Consider the following 21,307-nt stretch of genomic DNA (forward strand, 5'->3'; position numbering starts at 1 on the left):
CTAGGGCATTTCCGCGTGTGACATCATCATTAGGGATTTCATGGGCTTTACATTTAACAATAGCAATAGCAGAAGGCAATAGGAGAGCATGTAAAAGAGCATCGACATAAGAACCATTACTAATCTGAGTCCCAGCCGAAGTAAGGAATCCTCTTTGTTTCCAAAGTTGATCAAACTCATGTACAACACCGAAGGCATATCTGGAATCAGTGTAGATGGTGGCAGATTGACCCTTAGCCAAGGTACATGCTCGAGTGAGAGCTACCAGTTCAGCCACTTGAGCAGAGCGGGCATGAGGCAACTGGTAAGATTCTAAAACTTGGTGTTGATCACAGACTGCATAGCCAGCAGTGAGCTGTCCCTTGGAGTTTCTAAGGCAGGAGCCATCTACATATAGCAGGAGATCTGGGTTCTGTAGTGGTGTATCTTTAAGATTGATATGAGGAGTCAAAAGCTGGGTAGTTACAGTTAAGCAATCATGAGGTTCTCCGTCTGATGGGGTAGGAAGTAAGGAAGCAGGATTCAGGATAGAGCAGCGTGTTAAAGTTACATTGGCAGCTGAAAGAAGAAGCTTTTCATATTTGGTAAGTCGGGAGTTAGAAATATGTTGTGTTTTGCCTTTCAGGAGCAGGGCCATAACAGCATGGGGAACAGCAACAGTTAATGGGTGTCCAAGGACTAAGGAATCAGCCTTTTCAACAAGCAGGGCAGCAGCAGCTACAGATTGGAGACAGGGCGAAAGTCCTGCTGCAACAGGGTCTAAGGCAGAGCTATAATAGGCAATGGGGCATTGCTTGTCACCGTGAAGCTGAGTGAGCACCCCTAGGGCAATGCCATCTCGTTCATCACAATACAGGGTAAAGGGTGTCTTGTAATCAGGAAGTCCTAAAGTGGGTGCTCTGGCGAGGGCTTGCTTGGTCTAAATAAAGGCTTGTTCGGCTTCTGGAAGCCAAGGTAGTGGTTCGGGAGTAGAATCAAGGGTAAGGGCCTGTAGGGGTTTGATGATGGAGGCATAACCCATAATCCATTGCCTGCAATACCCAGCCATCCCTAGAAATCTTCTCATTTGTTTCCAGGTAGTTGGTTTAGGGACTTGGAGGATGGCGTTAATTCGGGATTTGGACAGAAGTTTTTGTCCTGCTGAAATATCATGCCCTAAATAATGAACTCTGGGTTGGCATAATTGCAGCTTGGCCTTATGTCCCTGAGAGGCCAGGGCAGTGAGTAGGATGAGGAAATCCTGTTTACATGCTTCCAGAGAAAGTGAAGCCAGCATAAGATCGTCCACATACTGGATTAGCATGGAGCCCCCCTTGAATTCTATAGCATCTAAATCCTTTTTGAGGATCTGGGAAAACAAGGTGAGACTTTCAGTATACCCTTGTGGAAGTCGAGTCCAGGTGTACTGAAGACCTTGGTAAGTGAAAGCAAACAAAAACTGACTGTCAGGGTGAATAGGAATAGAAAAGAAGGCAGAACAGAGGTCTGTTACAGTGAAATGAGTAGCAGTAGCAGGAATACAGGATAGTATAGTGGCTGGGTTGGGAACAACAGGGAAAGTAGGTAGGACGGCAGCATTGACAGCACAAAGGTCTTGTACAAAGCGATAAGTTTCTTGACCCGGTTTTTTAACGGGAAGGATAGGAGTGTTGCATGGGCTATGGGTTGGGATGATGATCCCTTGTTCAAGGAGGGAAGTAATAACAGGTTGAATGCCCTCCTTGGCTTCTTTAGAGAAAGGGTATTGCGGAACACAAGGGAGAGGTTTGGCAGGATTGAGAGTGATGTGCACAGGCTCTGCGCTGAGCGTGTGGCCCACCTCATTGGCATGAGTGGACCAAAGTTGTGGAGGGACTTGAGCCAACAGTTCCTGTTGCAACGAGGAAGTGTCAGCTTCAAAATCATCCTCCAGTTGTTCTTGTAACAGAGCCAAAAACTCGGCCTCCCTTGGTTCCGGCAGTTCTAGGTATATGCCATCTGGGGAGCAGTAGATGACACAGCCCAATTTACACAACAAATCCTTTCCCAAAAGATTTACGGGGGTAGAGGGGCTAAGCAAAAAGGCATGTGTCTCAGAAATGGGACCGATAGAGACAGAAAGGGGTTTGGAAACAGGGTGGGGTAAGGGTGTCCGCTAATGCCAACAGCATTAACAATTTTGTCAGAAAGAGGTATGCTAGAGAAATCAGAGGCTTTTAAAGTGGAGAGGGAAGCTCCTGTGCCTACCAGGCAAGATATAATTCTGCTGTTTACAGACCAATTAAGAAAAGGACTAGATTGGTCAAGTGAAATAAGTGGGGCGATGATGTCATCCCTCAGGCTGTCCTATGCTTGGGTAGGGAAAGGAGGAGAATAACCTGGAGGGGGAGCTGACAGGCTTGGTTTGTTTTCTGATTCAGATGGGGCTGGATTTTCAGCTAAGGCTGGATTGATACAAAAGTCTAATACGGCTTCTGGAGGTTCAGTTAATGGGGGTACCCCTTTCAATACTGGGTATAATGGACTGCAGCTTGAATTTAGGGGGGCGGCCAATTTCTCCTGTATTTCCTTCAATTGTTGTTTCAAATTTTTTCCTGTGAGTCTTTCAGGCTCTTGGTCTGAGACTCAGTGCATCTTTTTGACATCTCTTCATACCAATCAAAAAATGCATTCCACTGGCATTGAGGATTTTTGGATCCACGGGACTCTAACGTCCCTTTTAAGTGCACTATTTTATCTAGATTGAATGTGCCTTCCTCAGAGAACTGCTTGGAAGGATCATCCCTGGTATACCAGTACCACTTATCAGGATGCAGTTCAACAAGGAGAAATGCAAAGTGCTGCACCTAGGGAGGAAAAATGTCCAGCACACCTACAGCCTAGGGAATGACCTGCTGGGTGGCACAGAGGTGGAAAGGGATCTTGGAGTCCTAGTGGACTCCAAGATGAACATGAGCCGGCAGTGTGACGAAGCCATCAGAAAAGCCAATGGCACTTTATCGTGCATCAGCAGATGCATGACGAATAGGTCCAGGGAGGTGATACTTCCCCTCTATAGGGCGCTGGTCAGACCGCAGTTGGAGTACTGCGTGCAATTCTGGGCGCCGCACTTCAAGAAGGATGCGGATAACCTGGAGAGGGTCCAGAGAAGGGCCACTCATATGGTCAAGGGCCTGCAGACCAAGCCCTACGAGGAGAGACTAGAGAGACTGGACCTTTTCAGCCTCCGCAAGAGAAGGTTGAGAGGCGACCTTGTGGCTGCCTTTAAGTTCATCACGGGGGCACAGAAGGGAATTGGTGAGTATTTATTCACCAAGGCGCCCCCAGGGGTTACAAGAAACAATGGCCACAAGCTAGCAGAGAGCAGATTTAGATTGGACATTAGGAAGAACTTCTTCACAGTTCGAGTGGCCAAGGTCTGGAACGGGCTCCCAAGGGAGGTGGTGCTCTCCCCTACCCTGGGGGTCTTCAAGAGGAGGTTAGATGAGCATCAAGCTGGGGTCATCTAGACCCAGCACTCTTTCCTGCTTATGCAGGGGGTCGGACTCGATGATCTATTGAGGTCCCTTCCGACCCTAACATATATATATATATATATATATATATAGGTATTTGCAAGTCTCGGGAAAATAATGTGTGTACATATAGTACGCTGGAGTTCCCTTAGAGGGGACTGGCACTTGCTTTGACTGTCCTGTACCCATTTCACAATCACACAGGGAAAGACAAGACAAAGGAATGGCTTATTAAGGAAGTCCGTGCCGATCCGAACTTCAGTCCTCAATGCTGCCAAGGTGAGTTCTGGATTTGGCAATGGCTCATAAACAGACTGTTTATCTACACAGTAGAATAAGGGTGGGGGAACAACAAAAGGAGTCCGCTAAGGTCACAGAAACCTGCTCGTATGCCCGTCTGATGACCGAGGCTACATACATTCAGGCAGCGGATCTATAGCGGCTCATGAATGGAGGGGGGGGACACAAGACACAGGGCAAAACAAGAGGGTGAGGGACCAGTGACAAGTTCACTGGGGAGGAAGGAAGGGTTGATTTTTGTCTCTCAACCTTGGCTCCCAGTGACTATTCTTTCACCACGCACCCTTGCATTCGAGTTGCGCTGGTCATCGCCCAAACCGGGCTCACGTACGTCTTGGGGCGGCTGCACGTGGTTTCAGAATTTGCCCTGGACCAATTCCAAATCACCATTCAATCAGGGTCACAATCTTATTCCCATTACCCACTCAGACTTCCTAAAGCCCAGTGTTGTGCTGGATGCAAGTGCTTGTGCAACAGACAGATTCTCCCTACCAGTTATGCGTGCTTTCCAGAGACAGACAGAATTTTACCAGATTAGTATGACCGGTCTTGGTTCTACACTGACCTGTAACAAAGGATTGAATCCAGCTACCCAACGTGAGCAGGGAGCCTATGAGCAGTCCTCCTCCAACACCCCAATAGAGATTTAAAAGGCCTCTTACCTTTATTGGTGGCGCTGGGGTTCGGTGGGGAATGGCTCACAGTCCTCCGAACACGTCGTTGGCTGTGGATCCAAGTCACGGCACCATTTAAGTGTCGTGGAAAAAACACGCTGTAGAATTTGGAATTGGGTCAGGTAGAAACTTTATTTCAATAGCTATCAGAGAGAGACCGTTAAAGGGAAGATTCCCCCTGGCTCTCTGCCTTACAACAAGGGCAATTAACCTTTTATAGATTCAAGACAAAGGGTTTCCTAAACTAGCTTTTCCCACCTTGGGGCTATCTGTTTTGTGTCCTTCAAGACAGCTTTAATGATCATCTTCCTCTTATCTAAGGAATTTCTCTCTCTCCCCCCATGAGGCCTCAGCCATTCTTTGCTTCCACACCTCCATTGAAAATATGGTTCTGACAACATGAACTATTTCTAAAACTTCCACACTAACAATTCAGGGGGAGGGGGTAGAGGATCAAATTTTGTTTTAATTTTCCCTCTTTCTGTTTCACAGAGTTCTCCAATTGGAAAACAAATGTAGGAGAAAATGGGCTTCTTTAACAGCTTTCATGGAAACTTAGTCCATTCTGACATTTGATGGTTGGCACACAAGTGTTTTCTGCTGTGAAGGGCAGAACTTCAGCCTCTCAGTAATTTATGAACTCCTGGGCATTAATAATCTGTGGCAGTTTGGGTGTTCCTGTTGTCTTGGGGCAATATGCCTTGTCATTGTGGGACAAGGTTTACTGTAGAGTTTTAGGGCTAGGTTACACAAGCACTTGCTAAGGACACTTTGGGTAAGGATGATCCTGCCTGGAGCAGGGACTTGGACTAAATGTAATCCCCTGAGGTCCCTTCCAGCCAACTTTTCTATGATCCTAACTGCTATTCACATGCCAAAGCCCCTCGTTCCCAGCTCCATCATTCTCACCACCCCAACTCAACCCCAGAAAATATTCAATATCCCCCAGAAGTCCAAATCCCCTCCCTGACAGTGGGGCTATAATTCCCCTTGCCACCCCACACCCACCTAATGCGCCCCCCCCCTTACCTGTAGCTTCCTACATTATCAGTCCCAGAGTGCAGGCAAGGAAGGGTTAACCTGCCAACTGGTCTGTCCTGCCAGGATAAGCCTCCTCCAGGAAGCAGCAGCAGTGGGGGTGGCTGGGCAGGCAGGTTAACCCTTTCTTGCCTGCTCCCTGGGTCAGGCAACATTGGCAGCCACAAGTAAAAGGAGTGTGGAACAAGTGGGATGTTCACACTGAGGTGTAGCCTAGAGAAGCTGCACCTTAGTGCAACATGAGATGGGTACTAGGGGTGAGACATAATCCTACTCTGCAGTGAGATCGCTCTGAGCTGCATAAGGACTGCTTACAATGAGTTTCAGGTCTTAATGTGCAGACAATCCAAGGGGTAAGAGCTCCAAGAGCCAGCTAAAATTAACATTTGCCAAAGGCGTTAGTCACAGAAGAGCCAGAATTAGCAGCTGTGACCCAATGCAGATTAGGACCCAATGCAGAGCTGCCTTCTGGAAACGAGGAACCTCCCAGGTTTTCTCAATAGCTTAGTAATTAGGCCACTTACCTAGGGAGCTGGACACCTACATTTAAGGGCCTCTTTACACAGAGGGAGTTTAAACCTGCTTCCCAGAAAGGTGCTCTAGCTACCAGGCTTCAGGCTGGACACCCCGTGGAGCACTCAGAAGCCTTTCTCTGGAGAAAATGTTAAGTGTGAACAACAGAAAAAGATCCAGTCATCAGGAGGGTTGTTCACTGAAATGGATGGTGCCACAGAAAGAATAGGACATGCATTTTAACCTGGGCCCCTATCTCAGTAGGCTGAAATGACCCCACTGCTTTCCTTCCATTTTATGCAATGAATACTACATGTAAGGTGCAGTGGGCTGTCCTCCAAGGGGAGGGATGGAAAGCAGTCCACGCAACACTTAATTTGTTTTCTGGTAGTTAAGGCACATTGCAGAGAAGTTAGAGATTCAGGTCTTACTACTCTCTGCATGCAGTGGGCCCAGGTCTTACTACTCTCTGCATGCCCAGGTCTGTGGCCTGACAAGCAAGGGCCCCAGGCCCCAGGCTATTGAGCTGAAACAGGACAGGGCCCTCTGCCTGCATTCTGCTTCTAGCAAGTAGGTGAGCATGGAGAACCCATTCTGCCACAGGTGGAGAAAGAAACCAAATTGCAGAGGTGCCAAAAATCCCATTTCATGGCTACGTAAGTGCCATGTAAGCATGTGAAACTCAAGTAGTATTTTGCCCAGCGTGCTTCCATATGCTATGCAGACAAGGTTACTTGTGTGAATTTGGTATCTTTTATTAGACCAACCCAAATAGTTGGAGAATAGTTATTAAGCAAGCTTTTGGGTTCAAAAACCCTTTGTCAGGCTAAGGAAGTTTCAGCAGTTGGTGTGTGGCAGGAATGTCACCGTCTGTGTCCCTCTCCAGAGATCTGTCTCTGCCAGCGTGAGAGGCTGCTGTTGAATCCCTCAGGGAGGGGGATCTTCCTCCCTGCCCACATAACAAAAGCCTGGTGCCTCGGAGGTGGATTCTCTGGTCACCTTGTGGGGGAGGGAAAAGCCCCGCTCACCTGCCCAGGTAGCCAGTGATGCTTTTTAAATTGGTTGGCTAGTGGCCAGCACTGGCAGCTTTGAGTGGACCGGGCTGCTGAGGTCAGAAAGGTTATTTAAAGGCTCAGTCCAGGAAGAAGGAGGTTTTTAGCCATGCGGTCACCCAGGTGAAACTGAAACTGGCTCTCTCCTCATAACCACATGCTCAAAGACTTACCTGCCTCCAGAGGAAAACTCCAACCACCTCTGGATGATGCGTGTGAGTAAGCTACTCGAGATCCGACTAGATATTTAGCTTCCAGTAACTCAGATGTGAGATCAAAAGGCTACCATCAGCCATACTAGTTTGCTCTATGGGATTCCTCTGATATTTCTATGATACTGCTCTACCTTTTACCCTGTTTTCGCCCTACCCCCTGTAATCAATAAAGTTCTCCTTTGTGACTGGTGTGGGAGACTTATTGAGGGGTGGGTCTAAATTATGCCTAGGAGGCCCCTTAGGTCTGTAGACTAAGGGAGGCTTTACTAATAAGCCCCTGACTTGGGGAAGTGCCCCAAGAGCTTGTTTTGGGTCTAGTACCCATTGGATGATCAGGCCTGTGTTTTCCAAGGTGCGCAAAGCCAGAATTGAGTCCAGAGCCTTGGATGGTGGCAGCGGGAACCCCAGGCTAGTGGGTGTGCTCCAGGGAAGGGGTCGGCCGGATGTGAGGCACCCCAGGGAGGCACTTGGAGCCTGGAAGGTGGTCGGGCACAGGGAGGTAGGCGGCTCAATGCAGGAACACCCCCTACTGGCCCGCCACAGTGTGTGCTCTTCCTGGATGGAATGAAAAGTAAAGAAGCCAGGGGCTGGGCTGGGGAGTCAGATGTCAGGCAGATTATAATGTATCAAAAATCCAATGTCTGTGTTTAGTCCATGATCTCTAGTATCCAGGAGGTTGATGAAATGGAGCTCATAGGCTCATCTCTGGGAAATGTTGTGTAAGTTTCCCTTGAGGATCAGGACTGAGAGATTGGAGAGAGAGTGGCCCTCCTGTGAGAAATGTGCCCCCACCGGTAATTGAGTGTTTCTATCTTTGATGGATTTCCGGTGTGCGTTCATTCTGGTGCGCAGTTGTTGTTTGGTCTCTCCTACATATCTTCCATCAGGGCATTTGGTGCATTGGATGAGGTATATTACATTTCTGGAGGTGCAGCTGTGAGATCCTGGGATGCTGATGGCTCTGTTGTGGGGTGTAGTAATAGTGAGGGTGGTGGAGATGTGTTAGCAGGTTTTGCATTTCTTGTCCTGGCACGGTCTGGATTCTTTTGGTGTGTTCTGGGCTTGAGGAAGTTTGCTTCTGGTGATGAGGTTGACAAGGTTCGGTGCTTGTTTGAAGGCTAGGATGGGTGGCTCTGGGAAGATCTTTTTAAGAATAGGGTCTCTTTCTAGTATGGATTGCAATTTTTTGAGGATTTTCCATACAGGTTCAAGGGAGGGGTGATACATCATAACCAGCGGTGTGCGATTTGTGGTGGGTTTTTTTCTGTACTGCAGCAGTTCTTCACGTGGTATCCAGGTGGCTCTTTCAAACATGTGATCTATCTCTCTGGATGAGTGTCCTTGTTGGGTGAAAGTCTTTTAAAGATTGGCGAGGTGGCGATCCCGGGTGTTCTCTTCAGTACAGATGCGATGGTATCTGAGGGCTTGGCTGTATATCACAGCTTTTTTGGTGTGTTTCGGGTGATTGTTGGTTCTGTGCAGATATGTGTGTTGGTCTGTGGGTTTCTTGTGGTCTGTATTTTACCCTTCTGGATACTGATCATCGTGTCTAAAAAGGAGATGTTGGTATTGGAGTATTCTAAAGAAAGTCGGATGGAGGGATGGTGACTGAATTTCTGATGGAACTCAATCAGAGATTGTAGGTTTTCAGTCCAAATGATGATGTCATCAATGCACCTTAAGTATAGCAAGGGTTTGATGGTGCAGTTCTTGAGGAAGTCTTCTTCCAGGTGGCTCATAAAAAGGTTGGCATACTGTGGGGCCATTTTAGTGCCCATAGCTGTTCCCATCATCTGGAGGAAGTGTTGATTATTAAAAGTGAAATTGTTGTGTGCGAGGATGAAGTGTATAAACTCAGTAATATCTTTGGGTCTGTATTCTGAGTTGTAATCTTGTTCCTGTAGATATGTAAGGCAGGCTTGGATGCCAGCCTGGTGTGGGATGTTGGTATATAGGCTGATAACGTCCATGGTGGCTAGGAGTGTGTTGCTGGGAAGGTGGTCTATGTTTTTAAGTTTCCGTAGAAAGTCTGTAGTGTCTTGTACAAAACTTGCTCTGTGGGTGACAAGCGGTTTTAGTATTGATTCAACGAAACCTGATATTTCCTTAGTTGGGGTCCCATGGTTGGATATGATAGGTCTGCCAGGGTTCCCTTGTTTGTGGATTTTAGGGAGCATGTAAAAAGTCCCCGGGTTAGGTAGCGGGGGGATCAAGGTCTGTAGTTTTTCTTGTAGTGCTGATGGAAATGATTTGATAGTATTGTTGAGTTTTTTTGGTGAAAAAGGGAGTAGGATCTTCTTGTAGATCTTTGTAGTAGGTGGTGTCAGAGAGCTGTCTCTTGGCTTCCTTTATGTAATCCTCACGGTTTAGGATGACTATGGCTCCTCCTTTATCTGCTGGTTTTATTACTATTTGGTGGTTAGATCTTAGTGTTTCCATGGCCTTTTTCTCTGGTAGAGAGAGGTTGTTGTGGTGGCGCGTGTTGCTGATTATTTCATTGTTCATCCTTTCCCTGAAGCAGTCACTGTAGCGGTCAAGGTTAGAGTTTCGTCCACTGTGAGGTGTCCGATCTGATTTTTTGGGCTTTTTGGCATTGATCCTTTCCTGAATGTTGTCAGAGGATGAGTTGTTGTTGGGAGTGGGTTCAGTTTGGTCGTGGAAATATTCTTTGAGGCGGAGGCGCAGGCATCAGAAGAATTCTTTTAATTCTCCACATTGAAGTATTTTATTAGGGTATTTTTCTGGACAGAAATTTAGGCCTTTAGAAAGGACAGATTTTTTAGTTTTGGTAAGCGTGTGTGTGGAGAGATTGATAATATTTGTGGGTTGGTTGCTGCTTTCAGTTTCATCAAGTCTGAGGTTGGAAGGTCGTAAGGTGTTGGTGTTGTTCCTCTGCTGGTGGTATTGTGGCTGGGGAGCTTGTTCTTGGGGTAATTTGTTCCATTTCTTCTTTTTATGTAGGATGAATGCTGTAGAAAGTTTTTCGTAGTCTCTTTGTATCCACTGTATATTGTCAGGGAACATGCATGGATTTCTGTCTTTTAAGTTGTTGTAGTATACGGTGATTTCCTTCCTGAGTTGGTCTCTTTTGGAGTAGAGTAGGTGAAGTAGATGATTTCTAATTTTCTCTGAAGTTCTTCTGCATAGCTGTGAAGCATATTTGGAGTTGTGTGTAGTAGTCAGGGGACTGTAGATGTTCAGTCCTCGGGGAATGAAGTTGTGTTTCTTGCAAAGGCTTAGAAAATATATGTCGCTGTTGAGTTTGGCTTCTTTCTTTTTCATGTTGTACAGTTTCCATTTCAGATGGCTGAATTCAATATCTTCCATGTTGCAGGGGTTTAGGTTGTAGCCGTGTTGGTCTATCTAAGGACATAGGCAGACAAGGTCCCTTGGGTGAATTTGATATCTTTTATTAGATCAACCCAAATAGTTGGAGAATAGTTATTATTATTATGTTATGCATGCACTTATCCTCTTATCCTGCATCTTGGATGTGTTCATTGAATAACAAAACAGGGTTTGGATATTTTACTTACAATGTGTATACATAAATTTACAGAGACACATATACATCGGTGGTTTGTGTGTGTAAATATATGTTTACACAGACACACACACACACACACACACTTGTCTATGCCTGTGTATGTATGCATATACATGTGCGTATTTTAGATAGTTATAAAAATAAAGTGATGTTTGCTCTTTATTCTTGATATGAATTTCAGGTAGAGGTTTAAAGAATAAAACACTATGGGAGATACAAGATACCACAAAAATTTTGTCATAGATACTGACAAGAATAGGAGGAATACATTCACATTTCTTTAATCCCAGGTTCAGTAGCAGACGGTCATACCAAAACCATGTACGATTATTCTGTTGTACAGAACTGAGAAACACCATTACAAGTCACAATGTTTTAACACTATGGGTTCCTATTTGAAATGCCTGGGTTTAGATTTGCAAGCATGAGTCACAAGATAACAGCACAAAGATATTATGTAGGCCCATGGCACACTTGAAAAGATCTTAACGCACCCCAGGTGGACCACAGCACCCTGGTGGAGGTTCACTGTACTAAACCAAATTATTTAGATGTGCCTGGTTGAAGTGTGAGTGAGGCATTCAAATTCTGACTATTTAAAAATCCCTGTGCTCCCATTTGCCTCTTCTTAAGATGTTCTGACACCCTACCACAATCCTTGGCTGTGCTGAAAGACTTGTTCTTTTACTAACATTTCTTGAAGAAAACTGTGCTGCTCTGGGAGCAGAAGTCATAATTTCAGAACTTTCTAGGATGAAAATCTACTGCCCTTTTGGCTCACGGCAGTAATGTGCCTATAAGCAATATCCTTGAGTGATCAGGGGCAGTTAGTATCCAATAATTTCAAAGATCAGGTAGGAAGCCACAATATTGACTACTTTTGAGTACTCCCATTAAGTGCTGGTAAGGTAGTAAGAAAAGTTATCATTTAGAGGCACTCCTTTGTTTAGACTACAGAGGTTGGGAAGGGGGAAGTGGTCCCTTAGAGTAGTTAGTTAGAGCCTGAGAGAGATTCTGTAAAGAGTTTGGCTACTGCTCCACAAATAAAGTTTAGGGTGAGGATCTGTTCATCAAAATTTGGTTTAATTTTACATTTTCTTTTAGGTTCATTTCCATATGCAGTGATGGAAAATCAAAGAAATAGAATCCATAACTTTCTCTTACGAGCCCTTGAAGACCTTTCGCAAGAAGACTTCGACAGGTTTAAGGATGATTTATCACATTCTGACCCTGGGGGAAAGGGCAGGATCCCACGAGGGCAGCTGGAGAATGCCAACAGGATAAATACTAAGAACCTCCTCATGGATTTCTATGGGGCAGATGCTGCAGTGGATGTAACCATTGAAGTGTTCATTCGGGTCAATCTCAGGGACACCGCTGCCCAACTGCGAGAGGAAAGACAGAAAGGTAAGAAACCTGGAGTTAATGCGATGCCTGTGGGTCTTGCCCAGGACTGTGCCCCAGTGCAGCAACCACAAACCCTGAAGGAGAAATAAGAGGCTGATGGCAAGAAAAGCGAACTCTAGATCCTAGCAGGAAGTCAAAGATACAGCAGAGATGCCCAGTGTGGGCCAGATCCTTTGACCTGCCCCACTCCTCTCTTGCTTCTCTGATGGCCTAGGGAAGTAAAGGCAGCCTGTAGCTCCCTCCCTGGGGTTGTCTGCGGTGTGGTGGAATCAGCAGTGGGCATTAGGCTTGTGCGAAGCAGCTAGTATTTGCTTTGGATTTGGCCGATTCGGGGGACATTGATTCAATTTGTTGATTCGAATCCTGATGACATCCTCATGGTTAAACTGGAGAACTGCGGCCTCGACCCTCTCATGGTCTGATGGCTGGGGAACTGGCTCTGGAGTCATACACAACAAGTACTAGTTGATGGGAACGAATCAATGTAGCACAAGGTGACTACATGTGCAGCCACGGTGAGGGGTGGGAGAGCCATGGAGCTGTGCTCCGGCCTCATGCCAGCCTCCCTCTCCTGGGTAGGCAGCCGGGCGGCGTGTGTGTGGCTCGCACGTGGCAGGCACCATGACACTGTGCCCCGCATCGCTTGCCCACAAAGCCCCCCAGCAGAGGAGCACCCCTGCCCTTACCCCCTAGCCCTGCTCCCAGCTGTGATGTGCTGCCTGGGGCCAGCAGCATCCCCCACTCCCTCAGCCCCCAACCATCTTCCCCAGCCCTGCCCTACAGTCCCACTTACCTCTATGCTCCAGAGGCGAAGGGCGAGTCTGAGCCTGAGCCCAGCCTTGGCTGCCTCAGAGGCTCAGGCCCTGCTCCCCCCCCCTCTCCCTACCCCTCTGGCCAGGGCTGGGGGTTTGCCATCCTTTTTGCAATCCCTCTTGCAGGCTGGAGCTGTGCCAGTCTGCAAGAGCTCTTTGCAAAAGCGGAGAATCCATGCATTTCTCTGCTAAAAAGAGAAATCCATGTTTTCTCTGATAAAAACAGGGAATCCATGGTTTTCTCCATTTTTCCATGGGACATAGAAAACCCAGATCCCTGCTGATCACAGGCCCTGGTTCTCACGGGGGACTTCAATCACCCTGACATCTGCTGAGAGGGCAATACAGCAGCACACAGGTCATGGGTGACTGGTGCCAACTTAGTCGGGAGCGGGGGATGTGCCTGCCTCCCCCCCCCCCCAATGACTAGTCAGTGACTGGGGGGCAGGTCCCCTCGCAGCCAATTGTGAGATGGCTGATTTCTGTGGCCTCTCCCAGAATTGGCTGCAGCCACTTCTGGGAGTGCCATGGTGCTCCACTCCCTGGCCAGTGCTTACAGAGGGTGCACCTATGTGCCTGCCTGCCCCCACTGCCAAAGTGGCGAGCTCAGCTGGTCAGGGGGTGCACCGGTGCTCTCAGAGTGTGAGAGCACATCGCCCTATGCACTGCCACTGTTCAAATATAATGGCCAGTTGCTCTGCAATCACATCAGCCAGCCCCCTCAGCACCCTCGAATGCATCCTATCCTGCCCCATGGACTGAACACATCCAGCTTTTCTAAATAGTCCCAAACCTGTTCTTTTGCCAGTGTACACTGCTTACCTCCTACAGTTGCCTGGGTCCTCCCTCTTTGTTATTAGGAGTGTCGCCAGCAGATCAAGGGAAGTGATTCTTTCCCTCTATTCTACACTTGTGAGACCACGTTTGGAGTACTGTGTCCAGTTTTGGGCACCAGCTATACAGAAAGAGTGTGGAAAAATTGGAGAGAGTCCAGCAGAAGGCAGCACAAAGGATTAAAGGGCTGTGGTGCATGACTTGTGAGAAGAGGCTGAGGGAACTGGGCTATTTAGTCAGCAAAGAGAAGTCTGGGAGGAGATTTAATAGCAGCCTTCAAATACCTGAAGGGCAGTTGCAAAGAGGATGGAGCTGGACTGTTTTCAGTGATGACAGATGATAAAACAAGGAGCAGTGGTCTCAAGTTGCAGCAATGGAAGTTTAGATTAGATATTAGGAAGAATTTTCTCAGTAAGAGGGTGGTAAAACACTGGAAAAGGTTACCTAGAGAGGTGGTGACAGCTCCATCCTTGGAGGTTTTTAAGACCCATGTAGGCAAGCTTTGGCTGGAATGATATTGCTGAGGGTGGACCACTTTTGAAGAGGGAGTTGGACTAGATGACCTCCTGGGGTCTCTTTCACCCCTGTTTGTAATTCTATGATTCGTGAAGTGTTAGGGCCCAAAACTGGACACAGCACTTCAGGTGAGGCCTCACCAGTGCTGAATAGAGTGAAGGATCACTTCTCTTGATTGGCAAGTTATACTCCTCCTAATATAAGACTCCTCCTAAAGCTGTTTTTGTTGTTTTCCTCCCCCCTGCCCCCAACCTGCCCCAACAAATGCACACTTCTGGCTCGTATTTAACTTCTGGTTCATAGTAACCCCCAGGTCCTTCTCTGGGACACTGCAGTCACCTCCCAGGCTCTGTTTATGCATGCATTTTTTCCATCATAAGTGCAGAACTTTGCAGTTGTACTTGTTGAATTTCATCTGATTCATTACAGACTATTTATTAAAGTGATTTAATAACTTCACTACAGAGCATCTTCAGCTACATGAAACTGGTTGTCATGTGCAAGTGTGCCAAACATGCACTCAATTCCATCCTTCAAACTGTTAATGAAGATGCAAAATAGCACTGGACCCCAGACAAACCTTTGGGGAATCTTATCCAACCTCCTCCCAAACTTTTTCAACCAAGGTATAATTAATTTGTGAACCTCATGGCTAGGTAATACCACTACAACACTCCCAGAGAGATTAGGTGTGTATATAGGAAACAAAAATATTTGGATTTTGAAGAAAGATATAAACTTCATGCTTTCATGATGGCAGAGTAACCCAATTGGTCTGTATGCAGTAACCCATTGCTCTGTATGTTTTCCTGTACTTTCTTGTGTAAATTTTAGTCTTGAGCCCTGTCAGAGATAGGATGATGAACAAGTTGGAGCCTGAGTCTGATACCGTCAGGCCATTCCTATGTTTGTGTGCTTGAGGGGATCCGGATTTCCATTTTGTAAAGGAAGTTCAACTTCAATAGTTTCTGAAGGAGTTTAGAGAGCAGCACAGCAGGTTTGCTTCTTGTTTTCCTGTCTCCTATTTTATGTCTACAGGCTCATGTCCCTTTGAGTCTTCTGGTAGCAGGAAAGTAGCAATAGGAACAAAAGATGTACGCAAAAACTAGCATTGTGCTACTTCCTGAGCTACAGAACAAAATACATTTCTTGTGGGATGCTGACTCCACATACAAAACTACCACTGGGTACTCAGTAATGCAACAAGAATCTGCCCAAATGAGCTCAACAACAACAAAATTGCAAATGTCTTTGGGCTTTTCTCAGCACACTAGCGTAAAAGCCCATAAAAAATGACGGGCAAAAATAGGCTACTTGTTATACAGTACCACATTTCTGTTTTCCACAGTGTAATACCAACTTGAGCTGTTCTGCCTGGTTTTCTTCTATACAACAGGCATCCATCAACATTTCCAAGTGTATCCTCTCTAAACTCCTTCAGATATTCCTTCAGACATTGATGATTTTCCATTCACAGTGCATTTGGATTCAATCCTCCACATGGTCCATGAGTCATACATCTCGTCACAATGATCTTTGCTCACCTTCATTCGGATGCATGTGAGACATGCGATGATAAATTTGTCCATGAACTCTAAAGCAGTAAGGACCTGGACCTCTCAAATTTGCTACTTGTGCTCCCACGGATGCAAAAGGCAACGGGCTGTTATATGATCAAATGCTTATTTTAAGGTTCTGGTAATGCTTGTTGTTCTGATTTGTCATCAAATCCCTCAAATACTCTGGAAATGGTCTTCTAGAGTATTCTGGAGGCAGAATCACTTTACCCTTATGACAACAACTCTGGAATTGGCCATCTGCTGGTCTTTCAGCTTGGAAATATAAAGTTAAGAAAATTGGCATGCTACGTTCATCAATCCACAGCTATGTTCCTCAGTCTCATCTTTAATTAATTTATTGTTGTCTACTCTGTCAGCCTCTCTTTTATTGCCTCTGTGAACCCTTTGCCTTTCCACTGCATCTCTTCTACAATGACCTCTTTTTGTTCATTTGTTTCATTTTGTCTTACTTTTGCCATTCTTTCTGCATTCAATTATCATCTATTCTCTGCTTCACCTTGGTCAGGGTGTTATGGGTTAAGTAAGGGTGCTAAGGGACAATTTTTGCTCAGATACCAAGAGTACACTGTAACTAATTGAAATCAATCACTAAAAGACCAGAAAAGTGAGCACAAATAGGTTTTTGTGAGTGTGACAGACAGAATGACAAAAACACAAATGAAGCAAATTATTAATATGATTCTTTATATTTTTTATTTTTTTAATTTCCCCTTTCTAAAAGTGAATGTCCTCAGGCTGGTTTTTGACTCTCACATTTGGCCAGATGAAATATAAATAGCTATAGTAATGTAAAGTGGCTGATATGAACAGGGTGCTTTCATCTATAATAGTTATAACTAAGAGTAGAATTTGCCTAGTGGATGAGGGTTTTTTTTAATATTTCCTCCCCTTACATGGTATTTCCCTGTCCCCCATCTGTAGGAGATGCAATAAAATCTTCATTAACCAGAATTTCCAGCTGGCCAGCTGGCCAGCGAGGTGGGGGGGCTTTCACATGGCCATGGCTGCCACTGCCACTCCCCACCCCTTCCCCTTGCTCTGCATGATCTGAAAACCCCTACTAGGGTTTCAGATAACTAGAATGTGTATGTAACCAGCAATCCCCTTATCCCAGGCATGCTGGATAGCAAAGATTTTACTGTACAAGCCAAATGACAAGACCTTGCTAAGAAAGAACAGGGCTTTATCCACATTTCCCAGGTGGAAAGGGATCTAATAGCAGTAGGAGAAGATGCTGGGCAGTTGGGAATGGCAACTGGTCTAAAATCAAGAGTGGGCAGGGGATCTGTGTCTAATGCGGTGGGTGGGGGGCAGTGATGGTGTGCACCTGGCAGAAGAGAGAGCAGCAGCACGAGCAGGGAAGAGAAGGCAGAAGCTATTATAGGAAGGTCATGTTCAGGTGCCAAGTGGGGCATGTTCGTTGGGCCAGGGGTTTCTGATGGGGAGTTGAGGTGAAAGGGAAGGGGTGCTGCTGCCTCAGGTGGTAAAGAGTCTGGGGGACTCTGAGCAGGGGAGCGATAGCAGGAAGCACTGGTCAAGGAGAGGGTGCCTGAGTTTGGCAGTGCTGTGCAGCAGCAGCTAAGACTTTTGTTCAGCTCTCAAACAACAGCAAATCCAACCTCAAATTGCTGCCCAGTGTCACCAATGCTGTTTTTTTGGGCTCCCATGTGAACCTTATGGATGCAATAAAGAGGGAGACTAGGCAGTGAGACATGCATATGGGGCCCCATTTTCAAAGCTATTTGGCTCCAAACTGCTAAACAAGGACTGGATTGCAACAGCCCTTCCTGTGCTGAGCTCCTGTGGGAATCTGGCCCCATCTGTAGGAACAGAGCTGCTTTTGGTGGCAGGGCCCATCATGGTAACACCACAAGCATTGCTGGGCCACTTCCTGACAGCAGATTGCTTTGTACTCCCTAACTCCAAAGAAATCTCTGCCTCTAGGCTTTAGGCTTTTTCTAGCTGTAGAAAACCCTGAATGAAACACTTCTCTCACTTCCCTCCATGGGCAACACTTTCTCTTCAGTTCTGTAACTCCAATACTCACATGCTATTTCTTTTCCAGCTTTAGGCCCTGATCAAACCCTTGGAAGAAGAGCAGAAGGTACGTGACATTGCAACAGGACTGTTATCACCGATTGGCAGTTACTCTAGAGCGACCAATGTTTGACTAGCTAATAGGAGTAGTGAATAGCACACCTGAAACCATAGTCTTTTCAGAACCCAGAAGAGGTTTTCTCAGTCCAGATGGAGGCATTCCAGGAGAACATGAATCATGTGACTAAGTCCATATGACAAAGTGATCATCAAGGCTAACCACACTTTATCATGCATTAGCGGATGCATGACGAACAGGTCCAGGGAAGTGATACTTCCCCTCTATGCAGCACTGGTCAGACTGCAGTTGGAGTACTGAGTCCAGTTTTGGGCGCTGCACTTCAAGAGGGATGCGGAGAATCTGGAGAGGGTTCAGAGGATGCCACCTGTATGGTCAGAGGCCTGCAGGCAAGGCCCTACAAGGAGAGACTGAGGGACCTAGATCTCTTCAGCCTTCACAAGAGAAAGCTGAGAGGTGATCTTGTGGATGCCCATAAATTCATCAGGGGATGGCAGCAGGGAACAGGAGATGCTCTATTTACTAGGGCACTCCCTGGAGTAACTAGGAACAATGGCCACAAATTGACAGAGAGCAGATTTAGGGTGGATATTATAAAGAACTTCTTCATAGTAAGAGTTGCCAGAGTCTAGAATGGGCTTCCAAGAGAGGTGGTCCTCTCCCCTAACTTGGGGGTCTTCAAGAGGAGACTAGACAAGCATCTAGCTGGGGTCATCCAACCCCAGCGCTCTTTCCTGCTCAGGCCAGGGGGTCGGACTCAATGACCTACTGAGGTCCCTTCCAACCCTAACATGTCTGAATCTATCAATCTTTGTGAGAACATGAATCAGGCCCCCTCCACTTTCAGTAGATTCTCCAAAATATCTGAACTTCCTGTTACATTCCTTCTTACTTTGTAGCCTAAACAGGGGTCAGCAATGTATGTCCCATGAGCTAGATATGGCCTGCTCAGGACCCACTACTGCTAGAGCTCCTTGTGTTGCAGCATGACTCCAGCCACCTGAGACCCGGTGCCACCTGTGCCACTTGTTGCAGCCCGGCCCAGCCTGGAAAGGGGCTTTGTGCCTTCAGGCAGCACTGGGCCACTCAGGCTGTCACCCAGGGCCTGAAACCGCTTGCAGGGGGCTACATGTTGCGTTACGCTGGGCTGGGTCCTGCCTCTACAGACCTGGCCCAGCCCAACAGCACATGGGGCATGTGAAGGCAGGACCTGGACTGGTGTGACACGATGTGTGGCCTGTACGAGTTGTACCAGGCCCTGAGTGAAAGTCTGAGTGGCCTGGTGCTACCCAAAGGTGCACAGCCCTGGGCGGGGCTGGGCCAGGCTGGGCCTGGGACAAGCAGCACAGACAACACCGGGTCTGAGGAGGCCAGGGCCGTGCCACGCTGCAGGGGGCTCTGGCAGCAGTAGGCCCTGAGCACCCAGTGGCTACTGCTGCTGTGGCAGGGGGAGCTGTGGACCCCATGGGGGGGTGCTATGGGCCCTGTGGGGGTAACAGTCTGTGAGCTGTGCAGGGGGGGCTGCTCCCTGTGGGGGGGCAGGGGACCCACCCCTCCTGAGCAGCCCCCCCACACCCACGGTCCCCCCACAAACCCCACATACCCAGCTACAAATCTCAAACCCTGCACAAGACCTATACCCCTCCCGAAACCCCACACCCTGCATGGCCAGCTGGGACCTGCTGGTAGGAGTTGTGGCTGCAGGGGCAACTGCCACACTGCAACCCTGCCCTGTGCCCACACTGTGCTGGTTTATGTGGCCCCAGCCTTGTGGGGGGAGGGTCCTGGTCCCAGGAGCCACTTGTGGGGTGTGATGGGCTGGGGGGAGAGGAGGAGGTAGCAGCAGGGCTATGTGAGAAAGGGGTGCTGCGGTGGGAGGGGGGGTGCTGCAGATAGGAGAGGCCACCAGAGCCCCCCTACGCCCTAGAACACTGTCCCAGGGACAGCATGGGGCAGGAAGCAGAACAGCAAGGGCTGGCACTGCTCAGAGCCACAAAGCTGTGGGTGGGAGAGCTGCAGCTGGACTCATGTCCTGGTGCTGGGACAGAGCTGCAGCTGGGAGGAAGCTAGGAGGGGCAGGCAGGGGCTGCAGGTCAGGACTGAGGAAACTGGCCAGGGGGGCAGGGGGTGCTGTGGATTGAGGGTGAAGGGCAAGGGCAGAGTCAGGGCAATGGCATATGAGTGCTGCTCAGTGCTGCACATCCTGGTGAGCGAAGGGGTTAAGGGCAGCTTTGATTTTGCTATGACAAAAAGCCCATAAGTAAATGTCAAAATGTATAGATATTTAAAATCCATTTTATTATGATGATAGAGCCACTGGTAGGCTTCCAAATTGCTTTAAACTTGTAAATATATCAATAAAACATTGCTCAACTGATCTCTCTACATAGTGGCATTTCATTTTAATAGTGGAAGAACACTGTTTTGGGTATTTTAATGAGAGAATTTGGGTTTCTATCACATAATTTGCAATTTTTAAACAGGGAACACCAGGATCTCTGCTGGTGAGACAAGTGGCAAGACCTGAGCAGAGGAGCCTGTCCATGGCCAGCATTGGGGACCCAGCTGGAGGGCAGATGAGGTGGCTGATATCCTGGCCATTTGGGGCCAAGAGGACACACTTTGACAATTCAAAGCAGGCCACCACAAGAAACACATCTTTTGGGTGATAGCTCCAGGTGGCAGAGTGGGGGCATCCCATCTGGGTCTGGCAGCAATGGGGCTTCAGGTCCAAGGAGGTGGATACTGTTGCAGGTGGCAGCAGGTCAAAGCCAGTCAGCAGCCACCACTGCCAGGTTGCTGCCATGGGTAGAGGGTGAGGGGACTCCAGGTTAGGGCTGCTTCAGCAGTCCTGCTGGCACAAGGGGCAGTGTCCCCAGATACCAACTGGCTGGGCCTCTGAAGCTCCTGAGGGCAAGTAGCCCTGAGCTGCTCACCAGGGCAAGTTTTTATACATTTCATAGACATTAAGGGATGGAAGGGACTTCTTGACATAATCGAGTCCAGCCTCCCCTGCCATGGGCAGGAAGTCTGCTGGGGTCAAATTATCCCATCAAGGTAAGCATCCAAACACTTTTTAATGAGTCCAGAGTAGGTGCTTGCACCACCTCTGGGGGGGAGCCTGTTCCAGACTTTGGATACTCGGACAGTAAAGACATTTTTCTTTATGTCCAGTCTAAACTGGCCTTCCAAAAGATTGTGGTGGTTAG

The 21,307-nt window shown here is 47.5% G+C and overlaps 1 protein-coding gene across 1 annotated transcript in view; it reads left to right on the forward strand.

The window, feature by feature from the left end:
* The window catches only part of LOC132245517 (NACHT, LRR and PYD domains-containing protein 6-like), a 34,271-nt gene extending 12,994 nt beyond the window's left edge, over positions 1 to 21,277 (forward strand). Inside the window, exons 2-4 of the mRNA XM_059718048.1 lie at positions 11,938 to 12,240; positions 18,048 to 18,086; positions 20,582 to 21,277. Of these exons, the coding sequence (XP_059574031.1) occupies positions 11,958 to 12,240; positions 18,048 to 18,086; positions 20,582 to 20,625 (366 nt within the window). The 5' untranslated portion in view covers positions 11,938 to 11,957 and the 3' untranslated portion in view covers positions 20,626 to 21,277. The remainder of the gene's footprint in view (positions 1 to 11,937; positions 12,241 to 18,047; positions 18,087 to 20,581) is intronic.
* The last annotated feature ends 30 nt before the right edge of the window (positions 21,278 to 21,307 follow it).

Source organism: Alligator mississippiensis, chromosome 15, assembly GCF_030867095.1.
Source record: "Alligator mississippiensis isolate rAllMis1 chromosome 15, rAllMis1, whole genome shotgun sequence".
NCBI lineage: Eukaryota > Metazoa > Chordata > Crocodylia > Alligatoridae > Alligator > Alligator mississippiensis.